General features: G+C 41.2%; 3 protein-coding genes across 11 annotated transcripts in view; 2 read left to right on the forward strand and 1 right to left on the reverse strand.

Annotated features, from left to right (window-relative positions):
* LOC115269089 (diacylglycerol lipase-alpha) overlaps positions 1-24,950 on the reverse strand; it is a 430,920-nt gene that overhangs the window by 103,218 nt on the left and 302,752 nt on the right. The window lies entirely within an intron of this gene.
* LOC134284994 (uncharacterized) lies at positions 3,662-5,550 on the forward strand. Its single transcript, XM_062844782.1, has 2 exons — positions 3,662-4,041; positions 4,100-5,550. Exon 2 carries the CDS (start codon positions 4,196-4,198, stop codon positions 4,841-4,843), a length of 648 nt encoding a protein of 215 aa, XP_062700766.1. The 5' UTR covers positions 3,662-4,041; positions 4,100-4,195; the 3' UTR covers positions 4,844-5,550.
* LOC115269619 (uncharacterized) lies at positions 5,553-23,411 on the forward strand. Of its 2 annotated transcripts, XM_062844781.1 has the most exons (3): positions 5,553-12,609; positions 12,675-20,669; positions 20,825-23,411. In XM_062844781.1, the coding sequence occupies exon 1, from the start codon at positions 6,555-6,557 to the stop codon at positions 9,660-9,662; it is 3,108 nt and encodes a 1,035-aa protein (XP_062700765.1). In that variant the 5' UTR covers positions 5,553-6,554; the 3' UTR covers positions 9,663-12,609; positions 12,675-20,669; positions 20,825-23,411. The 2 variants fall into 2 exon arrangements, with proteins under 2 accessions (XP_062700765.1, XP_062700764.1); XM_062844780.1 differs by having other exon boundaries at positions 5,553-20,669.

The following is a 24,950-nucleotide window of genomic DNA, read 5'->3' on the forward strand; positions in this document are numbered from 1 at the left end:
TGTGTTTGAATTGCCTGAACAAATTTTATCTATGGATCCATTTTTGTTAAAAGAAGGCCACCCTTACATAACAGTGTACAATTCCTGGGAAAATCTCTGGAGGAATCCTTGGAGGAATCCCTGGATTCTTGGAATAATGCATGTATAAACTCCGGGAGGATGATTTCCTGGAGAAATTTCTGGATAAATTGCCGTTGTAATTTCTGAACGAATTACTGGATTAATTTCTGCAAGAATTCCTGAGGTAATTTGTGCGGCTCCGTGGTCGTGCGGCTAGGGTCACCAAGCTCTTAGTCGCATCGTGCTGAGGAGCGCGGGTTCGAATCCCGCCGCAGCTGTCAGGAAAAGTTTTCGGCTGTGCCACTGGGCGTTGCATGCTAGTCCGTTGTCTAGTGTCGTGCTTCCTTAAAAGAGCGAAAAGCTCACTGGAAGCATTGAACGTGTCCGCGTCTTTTTTAAAAAAAAAAAAAAAAAAATTTCTGAAGGATTTCCTGGTGTAATTCCTGGTGCAATTCTTAAAGATATTCCTGGAGGAGTCCCAGAATCAAATCCTGAAGAAATATCTTGATGAATCCCTGGAGGAATCCCTATGAAAATCCCTGGAGGAACTCCTGGAGGAACGCCTGGAGGTATTCCTAAAAGTATTCCTGGAAGAATTCCTAGAGCGAAAAAGCTCCTGAAGGAATTACAGTAGACATACCTGAGAAAGTTTCTGGAGAAATCTCTAGAGAAATTCCTTGAGCTATCTTCTAAGGAACTCCTGGAGGAATCTCTAGAGAAATCCCTAGAGGAATTTCTGGGGTATTTTCTTGAATAATCACTGGAGATCTTTCAGGAAGAATCCCTGGAGGAAATCTTGGACAAATCCCTGAAAGAATTTCTGGAGGAGTTCCTGGATGAACCCCTGGTGGAATCTCTAGAGGAATTGCTTGATGTATATCTAGAGGAATACCTGGAGGAATTTCTAGAGGAATCTCTAGCGGTCTTTATAGAGGAATTCCTGGACGAATCTCTGTAGGAATTTTTAGACGAATTCCTGAAGGAATTCACAGAGGAATCCTGGAACAACTCCTGAAGGAATTTCTGGAGGAATCCCAAGAAGAGTGCTTGGAGTCATTTTTTTTAATAATCCCGAAAGTTGTTCCTGAAAAAATCACAGAAGGAATTCCCGGGTGAATTTCTGAAGAAACCCCATGAGGAATTACTTAGGAAATCACAGGAGAGTTTTCTTAGCGAATTCCTGGAAGAATTTCTGTAGGAATCGTTGGATAAAAAAATCTGAAGAAATCCATGTCTGCCATAATTTCAAGATGAATAATTGAAGGAACAATTGGATGGACTCCTAAAGGATTTTTTGAACAAAATATTTAAGGAATTTCTGGATTAATGTTTGAATAATCGCTAGTAAAACTTTCTGAAAGACATTCCTGTAGCAATATTGCGAATTCCTTATGGAATAATTAGAGCAATTTTTAGTGAAATTCTGGATGACATCTCTGAAGGAATACCTGCAGAAATACCTTAAAGGATCTCTGGTGAAATTCTCGAAGAAAACCGCGAAAACAGCACTGGAACAATCACTGGAGGAACCTCTAAAGATATCTAAATCCCCTCTTAAGGACAAATCCCCAAGGAAATGTCTGGTGGAATCCCTATATGCATTCTTGAAGGAATCTCTGGTAGAATCCAGTCATTTTGATTCTTCAGAACTGCAATCCAGATTTGCATATTCACATATCGGGCGACCATGCCGCTTATAAGTCATCTCAAGTCAGGCCCCCCTGGGCCCCCTCCAGAAAAAAATCATCCGGTTTTTCAGAGCCGTAGTAATCCTCAGAAACCTGCCGGTTGGTGGCAGCCTTCTCAAGCCAGTTGCCCAGCCCCGGTCCTCCCGGGCCTGTTTCTTCGGGACGAAGTCGGCACACCACTGGAGTTAGAAACCACGGCCTTTCCTCGGTGGCTATCGACGCCAACCTTGCCAACCGCCGTTGTTCACCACCCACGCTGCCGTGCCCGGCCATTCCGGGCCTACTTCTTTGGGACAAAGCCGTTGTCGCACACCCGACAACGTCAGAAACCCCCGGCCTTTCCTCTGCGGCTATTGGGGCCCACCTGGCCAGCCCCTGCCGTGTTTGCCCCACCGTTGTCTTCTTAGGCGAACATTCAATTGGCAATTCAAATTTGACAATTGTTGAGGTCACTGGGGCACCGCACGCTAGATTGGTTCTGTTACTTTTGAGTTTTGAGCTTTTCTCTCAACTTATTTCTGTTTCATTTGTATGGAAGCCCCCCGTTCCAGATACCGGAGAGGTCCCGCACCAAGCTAAGAAGCTTCCCCGGCCCCAAAAATACCCACATACAAAATTTCACACCGATCGGTCCAGTAGTTTTCGAATCCATAACGGTCAGACAGACAGACAGACAGACAGACAGACAGACAGACAGACAGACAGACAGACAGACAGACAGACAGACAGACAGACAGACAGACAGACAGACAGACAGACAGACAGACAGACAGACAGACAGACAGAAATTCATTTTTATATACAGGGTGTTAGGTTCATGAGTGCAAACTTTTTAAAGGGTGATAGAGGACCATAAATGGTGAAAAAAATGTTCTACGCATCTGGTCAAATCTCAACCGTTACGTAGTTATTGAACTCCCCATGTTTTTGACTCTTATTGCCTTAACTGGCTATAACTTCAAAATGGTCAAACTTATCGCAGTTTTTTAACCCTTATTCGAAATATTTATGAATTTTCTATCAAATGGCATCTTTGAACCGATTGGTTTAGCTGAATAACTAAGTTTTCTAGAGCAAAATAGCTAAAAATAGTGTGTTTTTATTTGTTTATGTCCATTATCTTTAAAACATGCGTAATAAATTAAAATTCTTTCTTTGGCAAAGTTGTGGCCTCTGTTCCACTCTACAATTTGTTCTTTGACGCAAAACTTCTAACTCTTATCGTTTTCTTGCAATTTTGATTTGAATGTGCGGCACAGTGCGCAAAAAAGTGTTTTCCATGACGATTGCAAATTTCTGATCTGAAATGCGACGATTAAATCAAAATTGCAAGAAAACGATAAGAGATAGAAGTTTGATGTCAAAGAACGAATTGTCGAGTTAAACAGGGGCCACAACTTTGCCAAATAAATAATTTTAAATTATTACGCATTTTTCAAAGATAATTGACAAAAACAAATTAAAACACACAACTTTTAGGCTATTTGCTCTAGAAAACTTAGTTATTTAACTAAACCGATCGGTTCAAAGATGCCATTTGATAGAAAATTCATTAATCTTTCGAATAAGGGTTAAAAAAGTGCGATAAGTTTGACCATTTTAAAGTTATAGCCAGTTAAGGCAATAAGAGTCAAAAACATGGGGAGTTCAATAACTACGTAACGGTTGAGATTTGACCATATGCGTAGAACATTTTTTTTCACCATTTATGGTCCTCTATCACCGTTTAAAAAGTTTGCACTCAGGAACCTAACACCCTGTATATATATATAGATATAGATATATATAGATTGTTAACAATTATAAGGTATCCCATATACGTAACCAATGAATATTTTGACAAAAATTTTAGAGATCCTGTATGACAATTACCTCCTTATTGTATCCTAATCCAAAAAAGTTTAATTCTGTTACGACAGACCCCTCGTTGCGACAGTGCTGCCCGTACGTAACGGGATATTGCAGTTAACTTCAGGCGAGCTGTTGGCTGCGAGCTGTCAACAGGGCAGAACAGAAAAAGTCACGTCGACAGAAAAACAAACGTGGACAGCTTTCAAAATTGTATCTCTAAATTGCGTCTTTAAAAAACTATTCCTGAAACTTGAATTTAGTGGTTTAGCATTGTACCCTCATAGTGAATTAGTAATTCAACGTTAAATGTAAGATTGCATATACTTTAAATGAAATTATAATCAAAATAATGATAAATTAATAACCTACATAGATCTAACCCACGTCAGCAATAAAGAGCGATCCGACGACTCACCTTATTCATTGTCGGTCTACCAATTTTGTAAGAAGGAACCAATATACAATAACATTGTATGACTAACAATAAACATGAATTCTAGCTTGAAGCATACAGCAACAAACTAGGCGTTTGCTTTCGAGAGTTGGACAACACCCACAATATACCCACCGTACAATTTCTTCAAGAAATTTGTGGAATGCTGTACCGGAGTACCGAAATGATGAAAGATCGTCGAGATACCGCCAAGCACAACTGCCAGTCGTGCGACCGCCCGGATGCGGCGGAGTTTGAGATGATAGAATGTGACGCCTGCAAACGGTGGGAACACCTTGAATGTGCCGGTGTCGATCAGGAGGCCAAAAAGCCGGGTCGCCGATACAAGTGTTCGTCATGTTCAGCGAAGCAAGGAGCATGCAATAAACAATTTCCCCAACTACCGGTTGACGACCGTCCGGTTCGAAGCACTAGAACTAGTACAAAGAAAAGCCAGGTGGCCAGTGCCACTTCAAGCGTTCGGGCGGCGATGATGGAAGCGCAGCTCAAGATTGCAGAAGAGGAACTGCGGCATCGTGAACAAGAACTCGTGGCTTTGGCTGAATTGAAACAGAAGGAGTTGGAAGAATCGGAAAGGCAGCTGAAAGAAAGGAAACAATTAGCAGAAGAAGAAAAGAGCCTACGAGAACGCAAGCTGCAGGACGAGAAGGAACTGACAGCGCTACAATCGAAACTAAGGCAGGCATCATTGGAGAAACGCCAGGAAATAATTCGACAAGCGGCTCTAAGCAGTAAAGGTGGCTCTAGGAGTGGTTCTCTACCGGATTCCAACCAAAAAGTCTCTGATTGACTGGAAAAACAATCGATGGCAGATGGACTAGATGGGAGACCAGTTGAAGGCGGCGCTGTAAACGTCGATCGCGTACATCCCCTCTCCAATGCCATCCGGGCCGATCCTGAATCACAAATCATCGGAGGAATTCCTCTGATTCAATTTGACAATCAGGAACCGCAAGCAGTCAATGCAAATTTTCCACAAGTAGCTCATTCGACTCCACATTACTCTGCTGAGTTCGAGCGGGAACTCTTACGTCCAGCAATAGACCGCATTCCCTCGTCCGCAAACGCAGTACGGTTCCCCCAGCTTCAGACAACTAGCGCAAATCAACAGATCAGTTCGAACCCAGTCGTTTTAACACAACAACATATTGCTGCACGTCAAGTATTGGGAAAAGAGTTGCCAATCTTCAGTGGCAATCCTGAGGACTGGCCAATATTTATCAGCAGTTTTGACCAGTCGACTATTGCCTGCGGATATACAGAAGCGGAAAATCTAATACGTCTGCGACGATGTCTCCGTGGTCGCGCACTGGAAACGGTCAAGAGTCGATTGCTTTTGCCATCAGGAGTCCCTCACGTAGTACGAACATTGCGTACGCTCTACGGACGTCCAGAGCTTCTCATTCGTTCGTTGATAGACAAAGTTCAACAAGTAACGGCTCCAAAACAAGACCGCCTTGACACCCTCATAGACTTCGGCATTTCAGTCCAAAACCTCGTGGACCCTGTTTTGATGCGCGATCTGGTGGAAAAACTCCCAGGCTCGATACGACTGGACTGGGTGGCCTTCAAAAACAGACACTCTGGTGCCAATCTGGAAACTTTTGGAGATTTTATGTCGGGGCTAGTCAACGCAGCGAGTGAAGTGACATTCGACCTACCAGGATGCAGCAGCAACATTCGAGTGGACAAGCGCAAGCAGAAAGATGCAGGATCTTTGCATGCTCACATTCCGCGAAGATTCGAAGATTCTACACCATCCACGTCGGGAGACTTCATACCTTTCAGCGAACCAGGTAAGCCTTGTGCGTCTTGTGGGCGCAGTGGTCATCGAGTAGCGGACTGCCCACAGTTTAAATCAGCTAGCACCGACGAGCGCTGGAAGCTCGTTCAACAGAAATTTCTCTGCAGAACGTGCCTCAACAGTCATGGTAAGTGGCCTTGTAGATCTTGGAAAGGCTGCGAGATCGAAGGTTGTCGTCAAACCCATCATACACTCCTCCACTCCTCCTCCCCATCTGGAACCGCGAACATCCTTGCCAGTCACTTGTCACTTGGAAAAGTGTCATGGCCGCTATTTCGAATGTTACCAGTCATCATCTACGGAAAACAGGGTCCGCTACTGATATTTGCCTTTATTGATGAAGGATCTTCATACACTCTCTTGGAAGATTCTATCGCCGGTGAGCTGGGTATTTCGGGGCCATCGAATCCTCTCACTCTACAATGGACCGGGGACGTCAAGCGCATCGAGAAAAACTCGAGGGCTATCCAATTCAACATATCTGGGAAAGGTCAATCAACCGTTCATGAACAAGTTCGCGCTCGGACCGTCAGTAGCTTGATGTTACCACCACAAACATTGAACTACCAGGAACTTTCCCAACGTTTTCCCCATCTACGTGGCCTTCCGATTGAAGGATATGAACTAGTTCAACCAAAACTGTTGTTAGGGCTGGACAATTTGAGGCGTTCCACTCAAACTGCGAGAAGGCGGACCAATGGATCCTATAGCAGTTAAGTGCCGCCTTGGGTGGAGTATTTATGGATACCTTTCGAAACAAGAAAATCGAGAAGCAGTTGTCAACTTTCACGTCGCTGTTGGAAATGACTACGAAAGTGAAATGAATGAGCAGATGCGCGACTACTTTACGTTGGAAAATGTTGGAGTAACAGCTGGGCATGGCAAGTTGGAGTCCGTGGATGATAAGCGAGCGACGTCGATTTTGCGGGACACAACTAGGCGTATAGCTGACGGAACTCGCTACGAGACTGGATTATTATGGAAAGTAGACAACCCCGATTTTCCAGACAGCTATCCGATGGCGGTCCGTCGTCTCGAGCTGCTCGAGCGCAGACTCAATAAGGATCCTGAGCTGGCCAAACGGGTAAGGGAACATGTAGCTGACTACGAACGAAAAGGCTATGCGCATAAAGCTTCACTTCTTGAGCTAACATCTGTAGATGTCAGTCAGATATGGTACCTACCACTTGGCATCGTAACTAATCCCAAAAAACCACAAAAAATCAGACTGATTTGGGACGCAGCCGCCAAAGTGGGTGGGTGTTCGTTCAACGCAAAACTGCTCAAAGGGCCGGATCTATTGACACCGCTCCCGAAGGTCCTTTGCCAATTTCGGAAATATCTCGTTGCTATCTCTGGAGACCTGATGGAGATGTTTCATCAAATAAGAATTCGGTTTCCTGATTGTCAATCGCAGAGATTCCTGTATAGAGATCAACCAACGGACTATCCCTCTATATATGTCATGGATGTGGCTACATTTGGGTCAACCTGCTCTCCAGCATCGGCCCAATATGTCAAAAATCAGAATGCCCGTGAATTTGCCGAGGAGTTTCCACGCGGTGCCGATGCGATCATCCACAAACATTATGTGGATGACTACCTGGATAGCTTCCGAACTGTTCAGGAAGCTGTAGAGGTAGTGAATGAAGTGAAAATGATCCATTCCAAAGGTGGATTTACACTACGGCGCTTCTTCTCAAACGTTCCAGAGGTTCTACAGGCGATTGGCGAGGTTACTGAAGAGGAAAGCAAAACCCTTCTTCTTGAACGGGGAGAAAACTCCGAATCGGTACTCGGAATGCGGTGGATACCCAGCGAAGATGTATTTTTGTATTCGTTCAACATGAGAGACTGCCTGCGGTCCATTCTAAAAGACGACTACATTCCAACGAAGCGTGAGGTCGTTAAAGTCGTTATGGCATTGTTTGATCCTCTGGGGCTTATCTCGTTTTTCCTTGTACATGGCAAAGTGCTAATTCAGGATATCTGGGCCAGAAGTACTGATTGGGATGAGGCTATTCCCAAAGATCTCTATGAACGGTGGATACAATGGACGAGCTTGTTCCCGAAATTAGAGCAGTTACGCATTCCCCGATGTTATTTTCATTCCTCTGGTTTGGAAAGTCCCGACAGTCTTCAGATTCACGTCTTCTGTGATGCCAGCGAGGCAGCATATTCCAGCGTAGCTTACCTGCGACTAGAAGCTGACGGTGAAATAAAAGTAGCACTCATCGGTTCAAAAACGAAAGTTGCTCCCTTGAAAACTCTGTCGATTCCGCGCTTGGAGTTGAGTGCGGCAGTACTCGGAACGCGCTTACTAGAGACCTTGCAAAACTACCACAATCTTTCAATATCCAAAAGGATTCTATGGAGTGATTCGAGCACAGTACTGGCGTGGATTAAATCAGACCATCGACGGTATCAAAAATTCGTTGCTTTCCGTATTGGGGAAATTCTGACAACCACAGATCAATCAAAGTGGAGATGGATTCCCACAAAGTTCAATGTCTCCGATCAAGCAACGAAGTGGGGTAATGGACCGGTGCTATCGACGGAGAATCCCTGGTTCAGAGGGCCAAGCTTTCTCCACAAACCAGAAAATCTTTGGCCTGCACAGCGTTCGGTAATTCCAACCGAAGAAGAACTTCGAGCACCGGCCGTGAACATGTGTCATCTAGCAGCGCAAGTCGAAACACCCCTTAACGTTTCTCGATTCAGTTCTTGGCTGAGGCTTCAACGAACTACAGCGTTCGTGTTCCGTTACGTTGATAACTGCAGTCGGAAGAGCAACAAAGAACATTTACTGTTAGGTACTCTTACCCAGGATGAGCTGAAACGCGCCGAAGAACTTTTATGGAAAATTGCCCAGAAAGCAGCGTTCCCCGAAGAAATATCCATTCTCGCTACGTCTCAGGGACCACCGGAAAGTCGTCATCGTATTGTGCACAAATCGAGCTCCATATACAAGACATGGCCGTTTATGGATGACAGAGGCGTCCTGAGAATGCGAGGAAGAATCGGGGCGGCCCCGTATACACCATTGGATGCGAAGTTTCCCATTATCTTACCTAGGAATCACGCAATCACATTTCTCATCGTAGATTGGTTTCATCGACGATTTCGACATGCCAATCGGGAAACAATCGTTAACGAGATTCGGCAACAATTTGAGATTTCCAAACTGAGGTCGCTGGTGGAAAAGGTCGTAAGAAATTGTGTTTGGTGTCGGGTCGTGAAAGCTATGCCAAGACCTCCGGCAATGGCTCCACTTCCTGAGATACGGCTAACTCCATTCGTAAGACCGTTCACGTTCGTTGGACTTGACTATTTTGGACCCATCTTCGTTAAAGTCGGCAGGAGTGTGGCAAAACGATGGGTTGCCCTGTTTACCTGCCTCACAATCAGGGCAGTACATATGGAAGTGGTGCATACCCTCGGCACAGAGTCCTGCATCATGGCCGTCCGCCGTTTCGTATCTCGTCGCGGTCCGCCAAAAGAAGTATACACCGATAATGGGACTTGCTTCCTCGGTGCAAGTCGGGAACTTAAAGAGGAAATTCAAAAAAGGAATGGTGCTCTGGCTTCAACATTCACGAGTGCCACCACGAGTTGGAAGTTCATCCCTCCTGCCGCCCCACATATGGGAGGGATATGGGAAAGACTCGTCCGCTCTGTAAAAGTTGCCATCGGAGCGATCCTCGACGTGGCTCGCAAACCAGACGATGAAACTTTGGAAACCGTTATCTTGGAAGCTGAAGCGATGATCAACTGTACACGGTGCCCCCACAGACCGTTATTATAAAATAAAAATGTCCATCAAAACGAAGTTCAGGGATCGATTCCTGGTACCATTCTGCACCTCTGGGCAAATTTTTAAAATAATCCCTAGGAGGAATCTCGAGAAATCTCGATTTGATGTTTTATACTGAGAAATTTTAAAGAAATCCATGTTCAGATTGGACAATATTGCCTAAATACCTACAAAAATTTCCCAAAGTGTTCAAAGTTGTTTCAAACCAGTATATATTTATTAACGTTACTTCAATTATACATATTTACTACTCACCCAACTCAGTTAACTGATTAAACTGACTTAAGTATGTTATGCTAAGCCATACACTAGTTTTAACAAACGCATTTAAAACTAGATTTTTTCATCATTGTTTCATAAACAAATTTTACTTCCAAATGATATACATTAAAACTTTCCCCGATTCTACAACATGTTTGCAATTTGCACTCCAATTTTCATAGCGATATTAGCGTTCTCTGTGGAGTTATGGCAATACATGTGAAACAGTGTTGAAACATATTTTTCCCTACAATTTTGTACTGAGTTGATTAAGTGCGTTGTGGTATATATGTACGATATACGATCTTCAAAATCAGAATCATTTCTCAGTTTTCTTAAAATGAATAACGCTTTCAGCCACAATAGTCATAAACAAAATTGTTCTTTTTTTTTCGATATTGCTAAGCTTTTTGAACAGGGGCGCTCAGTGTTTAGTATTGTATTGTTCCTTGCTGTAAATGCATCGCTCCTATATGAGGCGAGTATTGACACATAATCGATCCGATGACCTTAAGGAAGTGGCCAGCGCCGTTATTGGCTTTCAAATGTTGAACACACGAATTGTGCACATTAAGAATGATTAGCTAGTCCCAAGCCTAATATTCATTGGTACTCTGTGCAACTTCGATTGCTCTGGTCAATCACGGATTAGCAAATACGATGTGTACGGTTATCTTCGAATTTAATTTCTTTGATATTGCCTAGAATTTTGAACATTTTTTTGAATGAAAAGTGCTACATATTCTTGCATATGAATGAATGAATGTTAAATAAAGATCTAATAGTACACCAATTTTGGAAGAACAGGAAACTACGACGTATAATTAGTAATTACATATTTAATACGTTGTTGTGGATTCATGACGAAGTAGAATAACATCTTCCAAATTATATTTCCTTACAAACTAGGATACCACTCGTGAAAATTTGGCGCTATTTCTATGAATGTTGACTACATTTTTGAAGGAATATGATTTACGCGATGAGAAATACGATGCAACTGATTTTCAATTCGTACCCAACTATTCGTACCCAAATATTTTTTTTTTTCAAAATCACTTAGGTTTTCCATACATTTGGTTGATTATATACAGTCGAGACTCCTGTTAAATACTGCCACCCACTTTATGCCCACCGCAGTTTCTCAACTGTCTTACATCCAATTCAGCTGATTTTTAGTGCGATTAGTGCTTACTATATACTCCATCATATACAAAAAAATGAACTAAATTGGTTAGAGGACAGCCTGGGAAACGCAATGGGCGTAAAGTGGGCGGCAGCGTCTAATAAAAGACCCGACTGTATTTTGATATTTTGATTGGTTTTATCTCAACGGACCACAGAGGCACACCACAACGCACTTAATCGACTCAGTAGAAAGTCATAGAAAAAAAAATGTTTCAACACTTTTTCACATTTATTGCCATAACTCCACATTGAACGCTGATATTGCTATGAAAATTGGAGTGCAAATTGTAAACTTGCTGTAGAATTGGGGAAAATTCTAATGTATAATACTGGGAATATTTTACATCATAAAACATTAGGGAAAAAAAATCAAATTTTTAATGCTTACGTGAAAACCGATGCATGGCTTAGCATAACATACTCAAGTCAGTTTAATCAGTTAACTGAGTTGGGTAAGTAGTAAATATGTATAATTGAAGTAACGTTAATAAATATATACTGGTTTGAAACAACTTTGAACACTTTGGGAAATTTTTGTAGGTATTTAAGCAATATTGTCCAATCTGAACATGGATTTCTTTAAAATTTCTCAGTATAAAACATCAAATCGAGATCTCTCGAGATTCCTCCTAGGGATTATTTTAAAAATTAGCCCAGAGGTGCAGAATGGTACCAGGAATCGATCCCTGAACTTAGTTTTGATGGACATTTTTATTTTATAATAACGGTCTGTGGGGGCACCGTGCTGTAGACCGCTCACCTTTGTACCACTGGAGGCGTCGGATCAAGAAGCGTTGACTCCCAACCACTTTTTGTTGGGCAGTTCTACCGGGATTAAGATTCTAGCAACGCCTCCCGTAGACAATCGGGCTTACCTCAGAAGCAGCTGGAAATTGGCCCAGTTCATTTGCGAAGAATTTTGGAGGAGATGGCTGAAAGAATACTTGCCAGTAATAACCCGCAGATGCAAGTGGTTCGACGAGGTAAAAGACATTGAAGTTGGAGATTTGGTGTTGATGGTTAGTGGAGCATCCAGAGGACAATGGGTGAGAGGGAAAGTGGAGCAGGTCTTCCCAGGAAGAGATGGAAGAGTACGGCAAGCGTTAGTACGGACCTCAACGGGAGTCTTCCGACGACCAGCTGTTAAGCTTGCTGTTCTGGACATCGTGAGCAGTTGTAAACCTGGATCAACGATCTCTGAAACTCCATAAGACCTCCAGGGTTTACGGGCGGGGGTATGTTACGACAGACCCCTCGTTGCGACAGTGCTGCCCGTACGTAACGGGATATTGCAGTTAACTTCAGGCGAGCTGTTGGCTGCGAGCTGTCAACAGGGCAGAACAGAAAAAGTCACGTCGACAGAAAAACAAACGTGGACAGCTTTCAAAATTGTATCTCTAAATTGCGTCTTTAAAAAACTATTCCTGAAACTTGAATTTAGTGGTTTAGCATTGTACCCTCATAGTGAATTAGTAATTCAACGTTAAATGTAAGATTGCATATACTTTAAATGAAATTATAATCAAAATAATGATAAATTAATAACCTACATAGATCTAACCCACGTCAGCAATAAAGAGCGATCCGACGACTCACCTTATTCATTGTCGGTCTACCAATTTTGTAAGAAGGAACCAATATACAATAACATTGTATGACTAACAATAAACATGAATTCTAGCTTGAAGCATACAGCAACAAACTAGGCGTTTGCTTTCGAGAGTTGGACAACACCCACAATATACCCACCGTACAAATTCATTGGGATTATTTCATTAAAAATCATCAAATACTGCAAAAAAAATGGAATGTCGCATTTTTTTATGGGTCATACTGTAGCCAGAGCCTGCTGAGAAAACTGATTATTTTGTGTTATCCTGCGGATCCTGTTACGGTAATCTGGATGGTTTAACTCATTCGAAATGGATTACCGAATTTATATTTCATTGTTTCCATATAGTTTCCACTGTAAAATTGGTGGTTCAATGTAGAGATGGGCAAAACAGTTCTTTTAAGAGAACCATTCTCAATTGAACAGTTCCTTAGAAAGAACTAGTTCTTTTGAACCGTTCTTCCGTTCACTAGTTTTATGGTTGTTTTGTGAATCAAACTTCGACGTTTATACGTTGCCGTGCTATTAACGTCAGTGCATAAAAAAGGAAATCTGTCTCCGCAAAAATATGTAGGTTTTTTATACTCTGCGTTGACCAAGTATTAATCAACTGCCGTTTTTCGACCGGCTGCATGCCATCGGAGTACTATTTTGCAAGATCTATGGGTAGAGATCACTTACAACATTCGCTCTCTCTGAACCCAATATTCGTTCATTGGAAAAGCTAAATGAACAGTTCTGCGAGGTATGAATTTTTCACGTTTTTATAGAACGGAGAACTACCATTCTTTTCAAACGAACGACAGTTCAGTCATTCTCTCCCTAGAACTAGTTCTTTGGAACCGTTCGCGAACGGTTCGCCCATCTCTAGTTCAATGCGAAATATCTCCGGAACTTACACTCATATCACCATGTGCTTCTAAAGTTGCTGAGCTCATGTCTATATTGCCCTTTACAGGCATGTAGCAATTTGCCGGTAAGTCGTAACTTACTTACTTTCAGCCCTGGGCACCCACGGTGGTGCAGAGGGCCGAATTGAAAGATTTCCATCCTGGGCGATTGCCAGCCATCGCCTTGACCTGTGGCCAGGTCAAATTTCTGTCGACAATTGTTTGATTTCGTTGTTGAGGCTGCGCCGCCATGAGCCTCTGGGTCTGCCTCTGCTGCGATGTCCTGCTGGGTTCCAGTCAAACGCTTGCTTGCAGATTTCGTTTCCGCCCCTGCGTAGAGTGTGGCCGACCCACCTCCACTTTCGCTCTCGAATTTCTGTCGCTATCGGCTTTTGATAACATCGACGTAGGAGCTCCACGTTGGAGATCCAATTGTGAGGCCACCATGCACGAACTATATACCGCAGGCATCTATTGATGAAGACCTGCGGCCGTTGAGTGTTCTCCACTGATAATCACCAGGTTTCACTGGCGTATAACAGCACAGATTTCACGTTCGTGTTGAAAATTCGGATATTGGTGCGTCGACTAATCTGGTTGTTTTTCCATACATTTCTTAAACTCGCAAAAGCAGGCCTCGCCTTCCTGATCCGTGCACCTATGTCGATCTTGGTGCCGCCGTCGGCCGCCATTTGGCTGCCAATATAATGGAAGCTTTCAACATTCTCCACTGATTGCCCAGCTACCGTAAAGCTGGAAGGGTTGACCGTGTTTACATCCAACGATTTGGTCTTGTTGACGGTGATCGTAAGACCTGCCGCTGAGGAGCGATTGGCAAGATCATCGAGCTTGCTCTGCATATCAGAGCGCCGTTGAGCTAGGAGAGCAACGTCATCAGCCAGTTCGATGTTATTTAGGTGCTCCATGGTAATGGGCTGCCAAAGCAATCTACGATTTGTTTCACGGTCAATCGTATCTACCAGGATCTCGTCGATTACGATGAGGAACAGAAGCGGTGATAGTATACATCCTTGCCTCACTCCAGCAACGACCCGGATGGGATCGGACAAAACACCGTTGTGCAGTACTCTGCACGAAAATGCCCTGTACTGTGGTTCAATGAGGCCGATGATTTTCTCAGGGAGACCCTTGCGCCTGAGGGCTTCCCACATGTTTCCGTGATTGAGACGGTCGAAAGCTTTTTCGTACTCAATGAACACCAGGTAGAGAGACTCTTGGAATTCATTGATTTGTTCCAGGATGGTACGGAGCGTGACAATATGGTCCACACAGGATCGTCCGGCACGGAATCCTGCTTGCTGCCGTCAGAGAGTTGCGTCAACTTTCTCCTGTATCCGGATAAGGATCACTTTGCAGAGGACTTTGAGAACGATACAGAGTAACATTATGCCTTGCCAATTATCGCATACAGTCAGGTCACCCTTTTTGGGTACCTTTACTAAGACGCCTTGCATCCAGTCGGTCGGAAATGTCGCGGTTTCCCATATGTTGCAGAATAATTAATGCAGTAGTTGTGCGGATACTATGGGGTCAGCTTTGAGCATCTCACCTGATATGCGATCGACCCCTGAGGCCCTGTTCAATTTCATGCTACGGATGACTGTTCCTATCTCCTGCACTGATGGAGTTTCGGTGTTGACACGGGTAATGCGTCGAACCCTTGGCGGATCATGCTGAGGTGTTGAGGGCGTGACCGACACTTGAAAAAGGTTTCCAAAGTGCTCGAACCAGCGTTTCAACTGGCCAGCCGGGTCGGTCAGTAACTGTCCAGACGTGTCTTTCACGGGCATCGAAGCATTCATCTTGGTCCCGCTAAGGCGACGTGAGACATCGTAGAGGAGCCGGATGTCGCCGGTGTTTGCGGCTTTCTCGCCTTCGTCGGCTAGGGAGTCCGCCCACGCTCTTTTGTCCCGTCTACATGAGCGTTTCACTTCCTTCTCGAGAGCCGAATAGCGCTGACGGGCTACGGCTTTGGCTCCTCATGTTTTCGCTCGCTCTATGGCGTTCCTTCGCTCCTCTATCTTCCTTCAGGTATCATCTGTGATCCACTGCTTTCTCCGGGTGTGTAGCTCACCCAAGTTATTCTCGCCGGTGGCGATGAAGGCGTTCTTCATGGCGCTCCATTGATCTTCTACGCTTCCACCTGCTGAAATATCCGCAGCACGGTCCTCTAGCTCTTCGACGAAGGACCTTTTCACCGCAGCGTCTTCCAGTCAGCGTGTGTTGAACCGGCGCCCGATTTTCTCCTCCTGTCGATGGATACTAGCAATGCGCAGTCGGATCTCGCCGATTAGGAGATGATGGTCGGACGCAATGTCGGCGCTAGGTTTGATCCGCACATCAAAAAGGCTCCGTCTCCATTTTCGGCTAATGTAGATGTGGTCGATTTGAATTGCACTGATCGATGAGGAAAGAGCGATCCCCCAATCACCATATCATTGTTGCCACAAAACTCTGCAAACAGCTCTCCGTTTTCGCTCATTTCTCCGAGACCATGGCTTCCCATGACGTGTTTATAGTCCGAGTTGTCGGAACCAACCTTCGCGTTGAAGTCGTCCATGAGGAACTTGATGTTTCGGAATCTTGTCCACGACAGCATTCAGTTGACTGTAAAAGTTCTCTTTGTCTTGCAATTCGGCAGCATCGGTTGGCGCGTAACATTGGATCATGGTAAGGTTTCGAACCCGTGTTCTGAATCTGGCTACAATTATCCTCTCATTAATAGGTTCCCACTGCATGAGCGCTGCGTAGGCGTGAGAGCTGAGCAGGAAATCAACTCCACGGTGTCGAGGAGCGTGTTCACCTCGTAGGCCAGAGTATAGCAGAATTTGACCCGACGCCAACCTGTGTTCTCCAAAGTTTTGCCAATGGACTTCGCTCAGTCCTAGGATCTCAAGCTTCATACGGCATGCCTCATTGGCTAGTTGTACCAGTTTACGCTGCTGGGCTAGGGCTAATACATTCCAAGTTCCAATTCTTGTTCGTTGTTTCGCGCTAAAAGTCGCTACCGTTGAATCAGTTCGTAATCTTTCATTTTCGGTTTCTGTAACGTTTTTTTTTGGTTTCGGAAACAGTAGGTTGTTGGCCTAAGGTCCCCTATCCACCGTGGTGGGGCTGCCACCTTAGGTATAGTTTCCGGTGGAGGAGCATTTCATACTCAGCCGCTGGATGCCAGAACAGACGCTGTCTGAGCCGCACCTCCTTGGTGAACAGACGCTCGAGACGTACCTCCTCAATCTAGCTGAAGTCAGAAGGACAACAGTGCCCAGGCTGCACTACCAGCTTAGCACACAACTCTTAGCTGGCGGTCTTTGTCATCGTTTGACCCGTGGAAGCATGAGGTAGGAACCAGAGCTATGTTGGACGCTCTCCTTTTCGACTCACCGCTTTGCAGTCCGGTAAGTCGTAACATACCGGGAAAAACGTGAAAATTAGAAGACACAGAATGTTGATGAACGGCAGCCTATTTATTGCACCCATAAACAAATAGAAACGCTCCATAGAAAATCAAAAAGCGCTCCATAAAGAATCAACATATGTTCCACGAAAATGTGCAATGTTACCCATAAATAATCGTAAACGTTCCATACTTCATAAAAAATGTACCGGTAAAACATAAAATTTTCTCACTAAAAGTGAAATTTTGCGCCAATAAATAATACTGAAATGCTTCATAATAAAATACAAATGCTCCATAGAAAAATGCAAACGCTCCATAAATAATTAAAATTGTACCCATAGAAAATTGAATATTGCTCCATAGAAAAATTAAATTGCACCATAAAAAATTGAAATTGCACCATAGAAAATAGAAGATTTCACCATAAGTATTATCAAACTGCACCATAGAAAATATGAATTGCTCCATGAAAAATTTAAAATCCTCCATAGATAGCATAATCTCATAATTTAATTCGACAGGGCTGAATTGCTTTACATTGCACTGCTTTAGTGGTGCAAATGTTAAAAGTTATTGAGAATTTCAATTTTTTATGGAGCAAATTGTATTTTATGTGGTGCAGTTTATAATACTTATGGAGCATTTGTCTATTTTTTATGGTGCAATTAAAATTTTTTATGGTGCAATTTTATTTTTATATGGAGCAATATTCAATTTTCTATGGGTACAATTTTAATTTTTTATGGAACGTTTGCATTTTTCTATGGAGCATTTGTATTTTATTATGGAGCATTTCAGTATTATTTATTGGTGCAAAGTTTCACTTTTATTGAGAAAATTTTATGTTTTACCGGTACATTTTTTATAAAGTATGGAACGTTTTCAATTATTTATGGGTAACATTGCACATTTTCATGGAACATATGTTCATTCTTTATGGAGCGCTTTTTGATTTTCTATGGAGCATTTGCAATTTGTTATGGTTGCAATAACCTTTTGACGTTGATGAACTGGCAATTGAGAGATGAAATTGTGAAAAATTCGCGTACTTGTGGGATTCGAACCGGCACGACTCCGTATTCGCTAGACCGGTGCTTTAACCAACCAAGCCACAGAACTGGTATTGTTTCTGCTGTATAGAAACACCATGAGCATCCTATTTTTACACTCAGATAAAAATAATGAAATTTACACGTCTTGTAAACTTCATTTTAGTCATGTAAACTTCCAGTTATGATGGTTTACATGATATATCATGTGAATTTGTGTTATATGTCATGTAAATACTCAGAGTCATGCTAAATTACATGACACATAAGACGAATTTCGCCCCAAATCGTATTCGGAGTTGGCAGCACCCTCTCAGATTACAATGAAACTTTCTGGGTATGTACACCAAGACTAGATAAGCCACTTTGCATACTTAGGGTCTGTTCCAATTGGCGAATTAAAAATAATTTTCACTTAAACTTGACAGTTCGATAATTATTTCCTTAGGAGAACTGTCAAGTTTGAGTGTCGAACTGTCAAATTTAATTGAAAATCAATTTTAATTCGCCAATTGGAACAGACCCTTAGTTTCTTCAAAATTTATCTGGACTGACTTTTGAAAAGGGCTAAACTTTTTTTATGGATTTTTTAAAAATGTTTTTAATCAAAAAATGACTACTCCTACAAAAAAGTGTTGTATGGGTGATTATCACAAAATAAGTCAAATTTTAAGAAAAAAATACTGAAAAAAAATCCAAAATGAGCCCTACACTGGAAAAAATCATTTCTAAAAATTCAAAGTTGATTTAAAAAAAAAACACCATTTTTGATTTTGATGAAATTTTGTCTCAAGACAGGTAATTATGTTCCCTACCAACCGTCCATACATCACAAGATAGGCACTTTTAAGGAAAAAAAAGTTTTTCTAACAAAAACTTTTTCATGTCCAAATTATTATTTTTTCAGTGTCTTTTTTTAAAAACAAACTAAACCAGTGAAGGTTATCTAGTAATCTTAAAATGCAATGAAACTTATTGTGTCATATGCGACAATGCAATGCACCCATATTCACGCAGCAGCACTCTAGAAGTACGAAACAATATACAATTAGAACACGCATTTCATACGTGCTGCTGTAATTTCTACCCAAACGTTTCTACCCCATGTTCTTACCTAATATTAGGTAAGGCTATTTATTAGGAGTAGTGTGCGGTAGTTCTAGTTCGGCAGCAGCAAAGCATCGCGCGCTGGCTTTGCTAGATTTTTGCGATTTTTTCTCTTTTCTCTGCGGGCTCCGACGACGGGACGCCAAGCAGTCAGTAGTGTGCGGTAGTTCGGCAGCAGCAAAGCATCGCGCGCTGGCTTTGCTAGATTTTTGCGTTTTTTTCTCTTTTCTCTGCGGGCTCCGACGACGGGACGCCAAGCAGTCAGTAGTGTGCGGTAGTTCTAGTTCGGCAGCAGCAAAGCATCGCGCGCTGGCTTTGAAAAGTGTACAGGCCGCGTTTTCATTCGGTCGTCGTCGTCGTCGTCGTCTATTTGACTGCTCATCTTCGTACGGGGCGATTTATGATACGATAAATGCAACATCAACATTTTTTGCGATTTTAGTCAACAGACATTGAATTGTTCGTCACGTCAAGTGTCGGCCCAAGTTCCAAAGCCACGTTGGTTCAAATCACTTTATTTTCTCTTTCGTTAATTTTCGCACTTCGAAAACTATCTGAATGGTTCGTCATCTTCGATGTCGGCATGTGTTTTGTTTTAGTCCAAATGAAAATAAGTGGTTTGATATTAATAGGGTTGCATGAATCACTCCACTTACCAAAGTGAACTCATATCATGCGCCCTTTCCCCTCCCCACTAACAAAAAGTCCTTCCCATGACAGACGTGGAGACGCAGAGGTGATCTCGGTCTTTAGTAAGCAACGCACGTCATAATAACATTCCTTTCCTTCCTGGATGACCGTAAGGACGTGGCCGGCGCCGTTATTGACCTAATAAAGTTTGGAACTCTCGAAGATGCACATTGAGGACGGTAAGCTACTCCCAAGCTCCGTCTGTTGGTTCCTTGTGCAACTTCGATTGTTCTGGTCAATCACGGAGTAGCAACTACGAATAGTACGGTTATCTATGCTCATGCTCATGCTCAATATTAGGTAAGGCTATTTATTAGATTCGAACTACCTAATCGAAAAAAAAAATCAAGAGTTGTACCTAAAGCAAATATGAACAAAACAAGAAAATGAATCGGTATCATTCAACGTGTTACTTCTCTTTGGTTATTAAAGGCAGTTCTGAAAAGTAATGGATCAATCGTATAAATCAAAATTCAACAAATTCAAGTGCAGTGCAAAAATAAACAATCCAAAGTGCAACCGTCATAATCTACGGGGCATGTCATTAAGATTGATAGATAAGATTCATTCCATGGGATATACACATGAAATCGACGAATCGATGAGTATTTGTGAGTCATGTCGTGGATTGATAAGTCACAACAGAAGCCCGAATACGAAAAAAACGCCGATCGGATGGAAACGACGAAACTATGCAACCATCATTTAGTGGGCAGCAACATCATGATGTTCCAGAACCAGAACCGTCAACGAGTGGTCAACAAATCGAACATGAGCTGGGTGAGTAAGCCTTCAACGTGTTAGCTTCTTTTATATAACTCATAAATACTACTTGTGCGAAAAAAAAATATTTTTGCAACTCGTTGCATAAATAACTATCATTAACTTTCCACTGCATTCATTATTATATTGTTAACCTTACTTTTATCTTACAGATATGGTACCATCTATTCCATCATTGGAGTCAATTCCGTCAACAGATCAACTACAGGGTCCCCATAATATTGAGAAGTTTAATACCATTGCTGAAACATTGAGTTTATCGCCAATCTCATCTAGAAACATGAGAAGTATGGAATATCGCATAAACAAATCATTGCAGATTACGAAAGCAGTTCGAAAAAATATCTTCGGAATAGATTCAACGGATGTTGGCAAAGTGGAGGCGTATGACGAGATAATTATGCAGTTAAAGGATAAGTTCAATCACCCTACAACTGACAGAAGCGAACAGATTAAAATACTATCTGTACTTCCTAAGTCTTGGTCGGTAAATAAAATCACAAGAGAGTTTAACGCACCAATGTATATGGCGAGGCAAATGAAGGATCTTGTTTATGAACAGGGTATTCTTTGTACCACCGAAAAAAGAAGGGGGCATGGTATTGATGACGATACAAAACAAATAGTAAGAGAATTTTTTGATGATAATGATATCAGCAGGCCAATGCCAGGAACAAATGATTTTGTTTCTGAGGTTCGAAATGGAAAAAAACAACAAGTTCAAAAACGACCTTTGATGATGTCGCTCAAAGAGGCTTATATGATTTTTGTAGATATGTACAAAACTGTGAATATTGGTTTCACAGTATTTACACAGTTGCGACCAAAGCATTGTATTTTACTTGATTCTACTGGTATACATAATGTATGCATATGTACTATTCATGAAAATGTAAATTTAATGTGCAACAGTATAAGAATTGTGTCACAAGATGAAATAATACAAAAAATGCTTTGCGATATTTCCACCAGAACAGATAATTGCTTTTTCCGTGCTTGTGAAAAGTGTGCTTGTAATGAACACATTGAAGAGGAACTTACATTGATATTAGAATCAAATGACAAAGAAGAGATTATATTTCAGCAGTGGTTGAATACTGATCGCTGTAATTTAGAAACGATTATTAAACCTGTTGATGAATTTGTTCCGTATCTTGTTGATAAAATTGACAAACTTATAACACACGACTTTATTCATAAACAACAATCATCATTTCTCAGAAATAAAAAATATACATTAAAGGATGATGAAATTCTTGCGATTTGTGATTTCTCTGAAAACTATTCATTCATAATTCAAAACGCTGCTCAAGGATATCATTGGAACAACTCGCAAGCAACAATACACCCATTTGAAATTTACTATATGAAAGATAATAAACTTGTAAATGTTAGCTTCATTATCATATCGGAAGTAATGGCTCACGATACAGTTGCGGTCCAGTTGTTCATCTCAAAAATGATAGATTTTATGAAACAATTAACGAACTTTTCTAAAATTTATTTTATGTCTGATGGGGCAGCATCACAATACAAAAATAAGAAGAACTTTGCTAGTCTATGTAGATTCCAGTCAAAGCATGCATTAAGAGCAGAATGGCATTTTTTTGCAACGTCCCACGGTAAAGGTCCATGTGATGCTATTGGTGGCACTCTCAAGCGAATGGCAAAGAGAGCAAGTCTTGCTCGAGATTATGGAAATACCATAACAACTCCACGAGAGTTATATAACTGGGCAGTTGTACAGACAGATAAAAATATAACTAAATTAAATTTCTGTTACGTATCCACTGAACAGTACATTAAAATGTCAGAAGATCTCGAAGAAATATATAATAACGCCAAAACAATACCAGGCACTCAGAAATTCCATAGTTTTTTGCCTATTCCTGGCGACAAAGTAAAGGCAAACAGGTATTCTAATTCAGAAGATGAACCAAAAATATTTAGTATGATCGGAAAAAATAGAAAAGAACATGTTTGAAATTGGCTCTAAGACACATATATAAATATTTGAAAAATTCATAATTATAAATAATTGTATATTTAAAAGTGCACTTCAATACATATTGCGATCAAACATTACATTTCCTAAGAAAATACATTTGTAATATTTTGAAGTTTTTTATGTATAGGAAAACCCTTCCAAATGATTGAATAAATAACACAAAATCTCCTAGAAAATTGAGTTTCATTGGATTTTGGGATTGTTATGGCCTTCACTGGTTTTATTGTTGATAACAAAATACACTGAAAAAAAAATCATTCGAACAAGAAAAAGTTTTTGTTAGAAAAACTTTTTTTCCTTAAAAGTGCCTATCTTGTGATGTATGGACGGTTGGTAGGGAACATAATTACCTGTCTTGAGACAAAATTTCATCAAAATCAAAAATGGTGTTTTTTTTTTTAAATCAACTTTGAATTTTTAGAAATGATTTTTTTCAGTGTAGGGCTCATTTTGGATTTTTTTCAGTATTTTTTCTTAAAATTTGACTTATTTTGTGATAATCACCCATACAACACTTTTTTTGTAGGAGTAGTCATTTTTTGATTAAAAACATTTTTAAAAAATCCATAAAAAAAAGTTTAGCCCTTTTCAAAAGTCAGTCGAGAAAAAAAAATAGAAAAATGAGTATGCAAAGTGGCTTATCTGGGCAAGGTCTACACACCAAGAAAGTTTCGTTGTAATCTGAGAGGGTGCTGCCAACATTTGTTCGAGTTGGCGCGAAATCCGTCATAATATAAGTTTACATGATATTTCATGAGACTTACATGACATGGCATGTAAACTTCTGTGAAATGCCACGCTCCAATTATGTGCATTATATGCACAGCTTTTTCCGATGTGTGCAATTCCGTCTCTTCGGGTTAGATGCCAAGCTCTCAACACGCTCGTGGTTGTGCCTTATTCTAATTATATAAACGAGAGCGAGTTGAATACGTTTCATCGGCGCAGTTGGTCGCTTGAGCGTGTGGCTGAACCGAGCCCTCGACGCATAATAAATCGACACCGGCAACACATACGGTTCGGTGCCTAAGTATGCGGAGTGTATTCACTGAAAAAATATCCATGTAAAATTAAGCGATAAATCATGCACACAAAGGGAATGCCGGATTTAGTGCACATTTACGTCAAATGTCATGTGAAATCACGCAATGGTCGTGTACACTCCCGTGCAAAAGTTTGGGGTCACCCCCTCAAAAACATGAAAATGTTTTTCGGTCATATCTCAGTCATTTTTCATTAAATCCACTCGTTCTTAGACTCTATCAAAAGATAAAGAGTTAGATTTGATTCGTAGGTACTTTTCACAAATTTCATATGAAATTTTTAGTATAAAAAGTTACACATGTTTTTCCTAAATTTGTACGAAAAAATGTTTTCCGTGTAATTCAAAATTGGGTCGACCAAATTTTAAAATTAAAGTTGCATTAGAACCCTATTTCTATCCTCTTTGAGAGCCAATCATTAGATTTTTGCGGGAAAAATCATAACATAATTTAAATTATCGAGTTAGGTTTACAAGTCACCGTGCAAAAGTTTGGGGTCACCTTCCAAATGAAGTCTGAGTCGGATTTTTATTCAAATCGTCATTTTGTTTGGTGCAACTGTAATTCCTTTTATGATAGTTGAATGACAAGACACAGAAATGATTATGAATTGTTCATAAACTAAGTTCTAGACTAAGTTGAGGTAGGAAATGGTATATAAAATCCATACTTAATCAGCTAAGTTCGTTATATAAAGTGCGAAGATGATAGAAGTGAGATAAAAATGACTAATTTGTGGATTCTACCCTATATAACTGTAAGTGTTAAAAGTACAAACACACCGTTACCCCAAAACCCATTACAACGAATGTCATTTCTCCGAATGTACTATTACATTCGAGATGTTGGGTTTTGGTGCAGAGCAAAGGGGTAACTTTTTGATGAAAATGCCATTTAAATTAAAATATGTAACATTCCTGAAACTTATGGATTTTGGGGTAATGGTATGTTTGTGGTTATAACAATTACAATTGTATAGGGTGAAATTCACGAATCAGTCATTTTTTATCGCACTTCTATCTTCTTTCGAACTTTATATAACGTACTTAGCTGATTTAGTATGGATTTTATATACCATTTTCTACCTTAACTTAGTCTAGAACTTAGTTTATAAACATTTCATAACCATTTCTGTGTCTTGCCATTTAACTATCAAAGAACAAAATGAAGTTGCACCAAAAACAATGACGATTTGAACAAAAATCCGACTCAGACTTCATTTGGAAG

Source organism: Aedes albopictus, chromosome 1, assembly GCF_035046485.1.
Source record: "Aedes albopictus strain Foshan chromosome 1, AalbF5, whole genome shotgun sequence".
Lineage (NCBI taxonomy): Eukaryota > Metazoa > Arthropoda > Insecta > Diptera > Culicidae > Aedes > Aedes albopictus.

What these genes read in the sequence shown, in the direction of transcription:
- LOC134284994 (XM_062844782.1), top strand. Translation starts at nt 4,196, where the DNA reads ATGCTGTACCGGAGTACCGAAATGATGAAAGATCGTCGAGATACCGCC.
- LOC115269619 (XM_062844780.1), top strand. Translation starts at nt 6,555, where the DNA reads ATGGATCCTATAGCAGTTAAGTGCCGCCTTGGGTGGAGTATTTATGGA.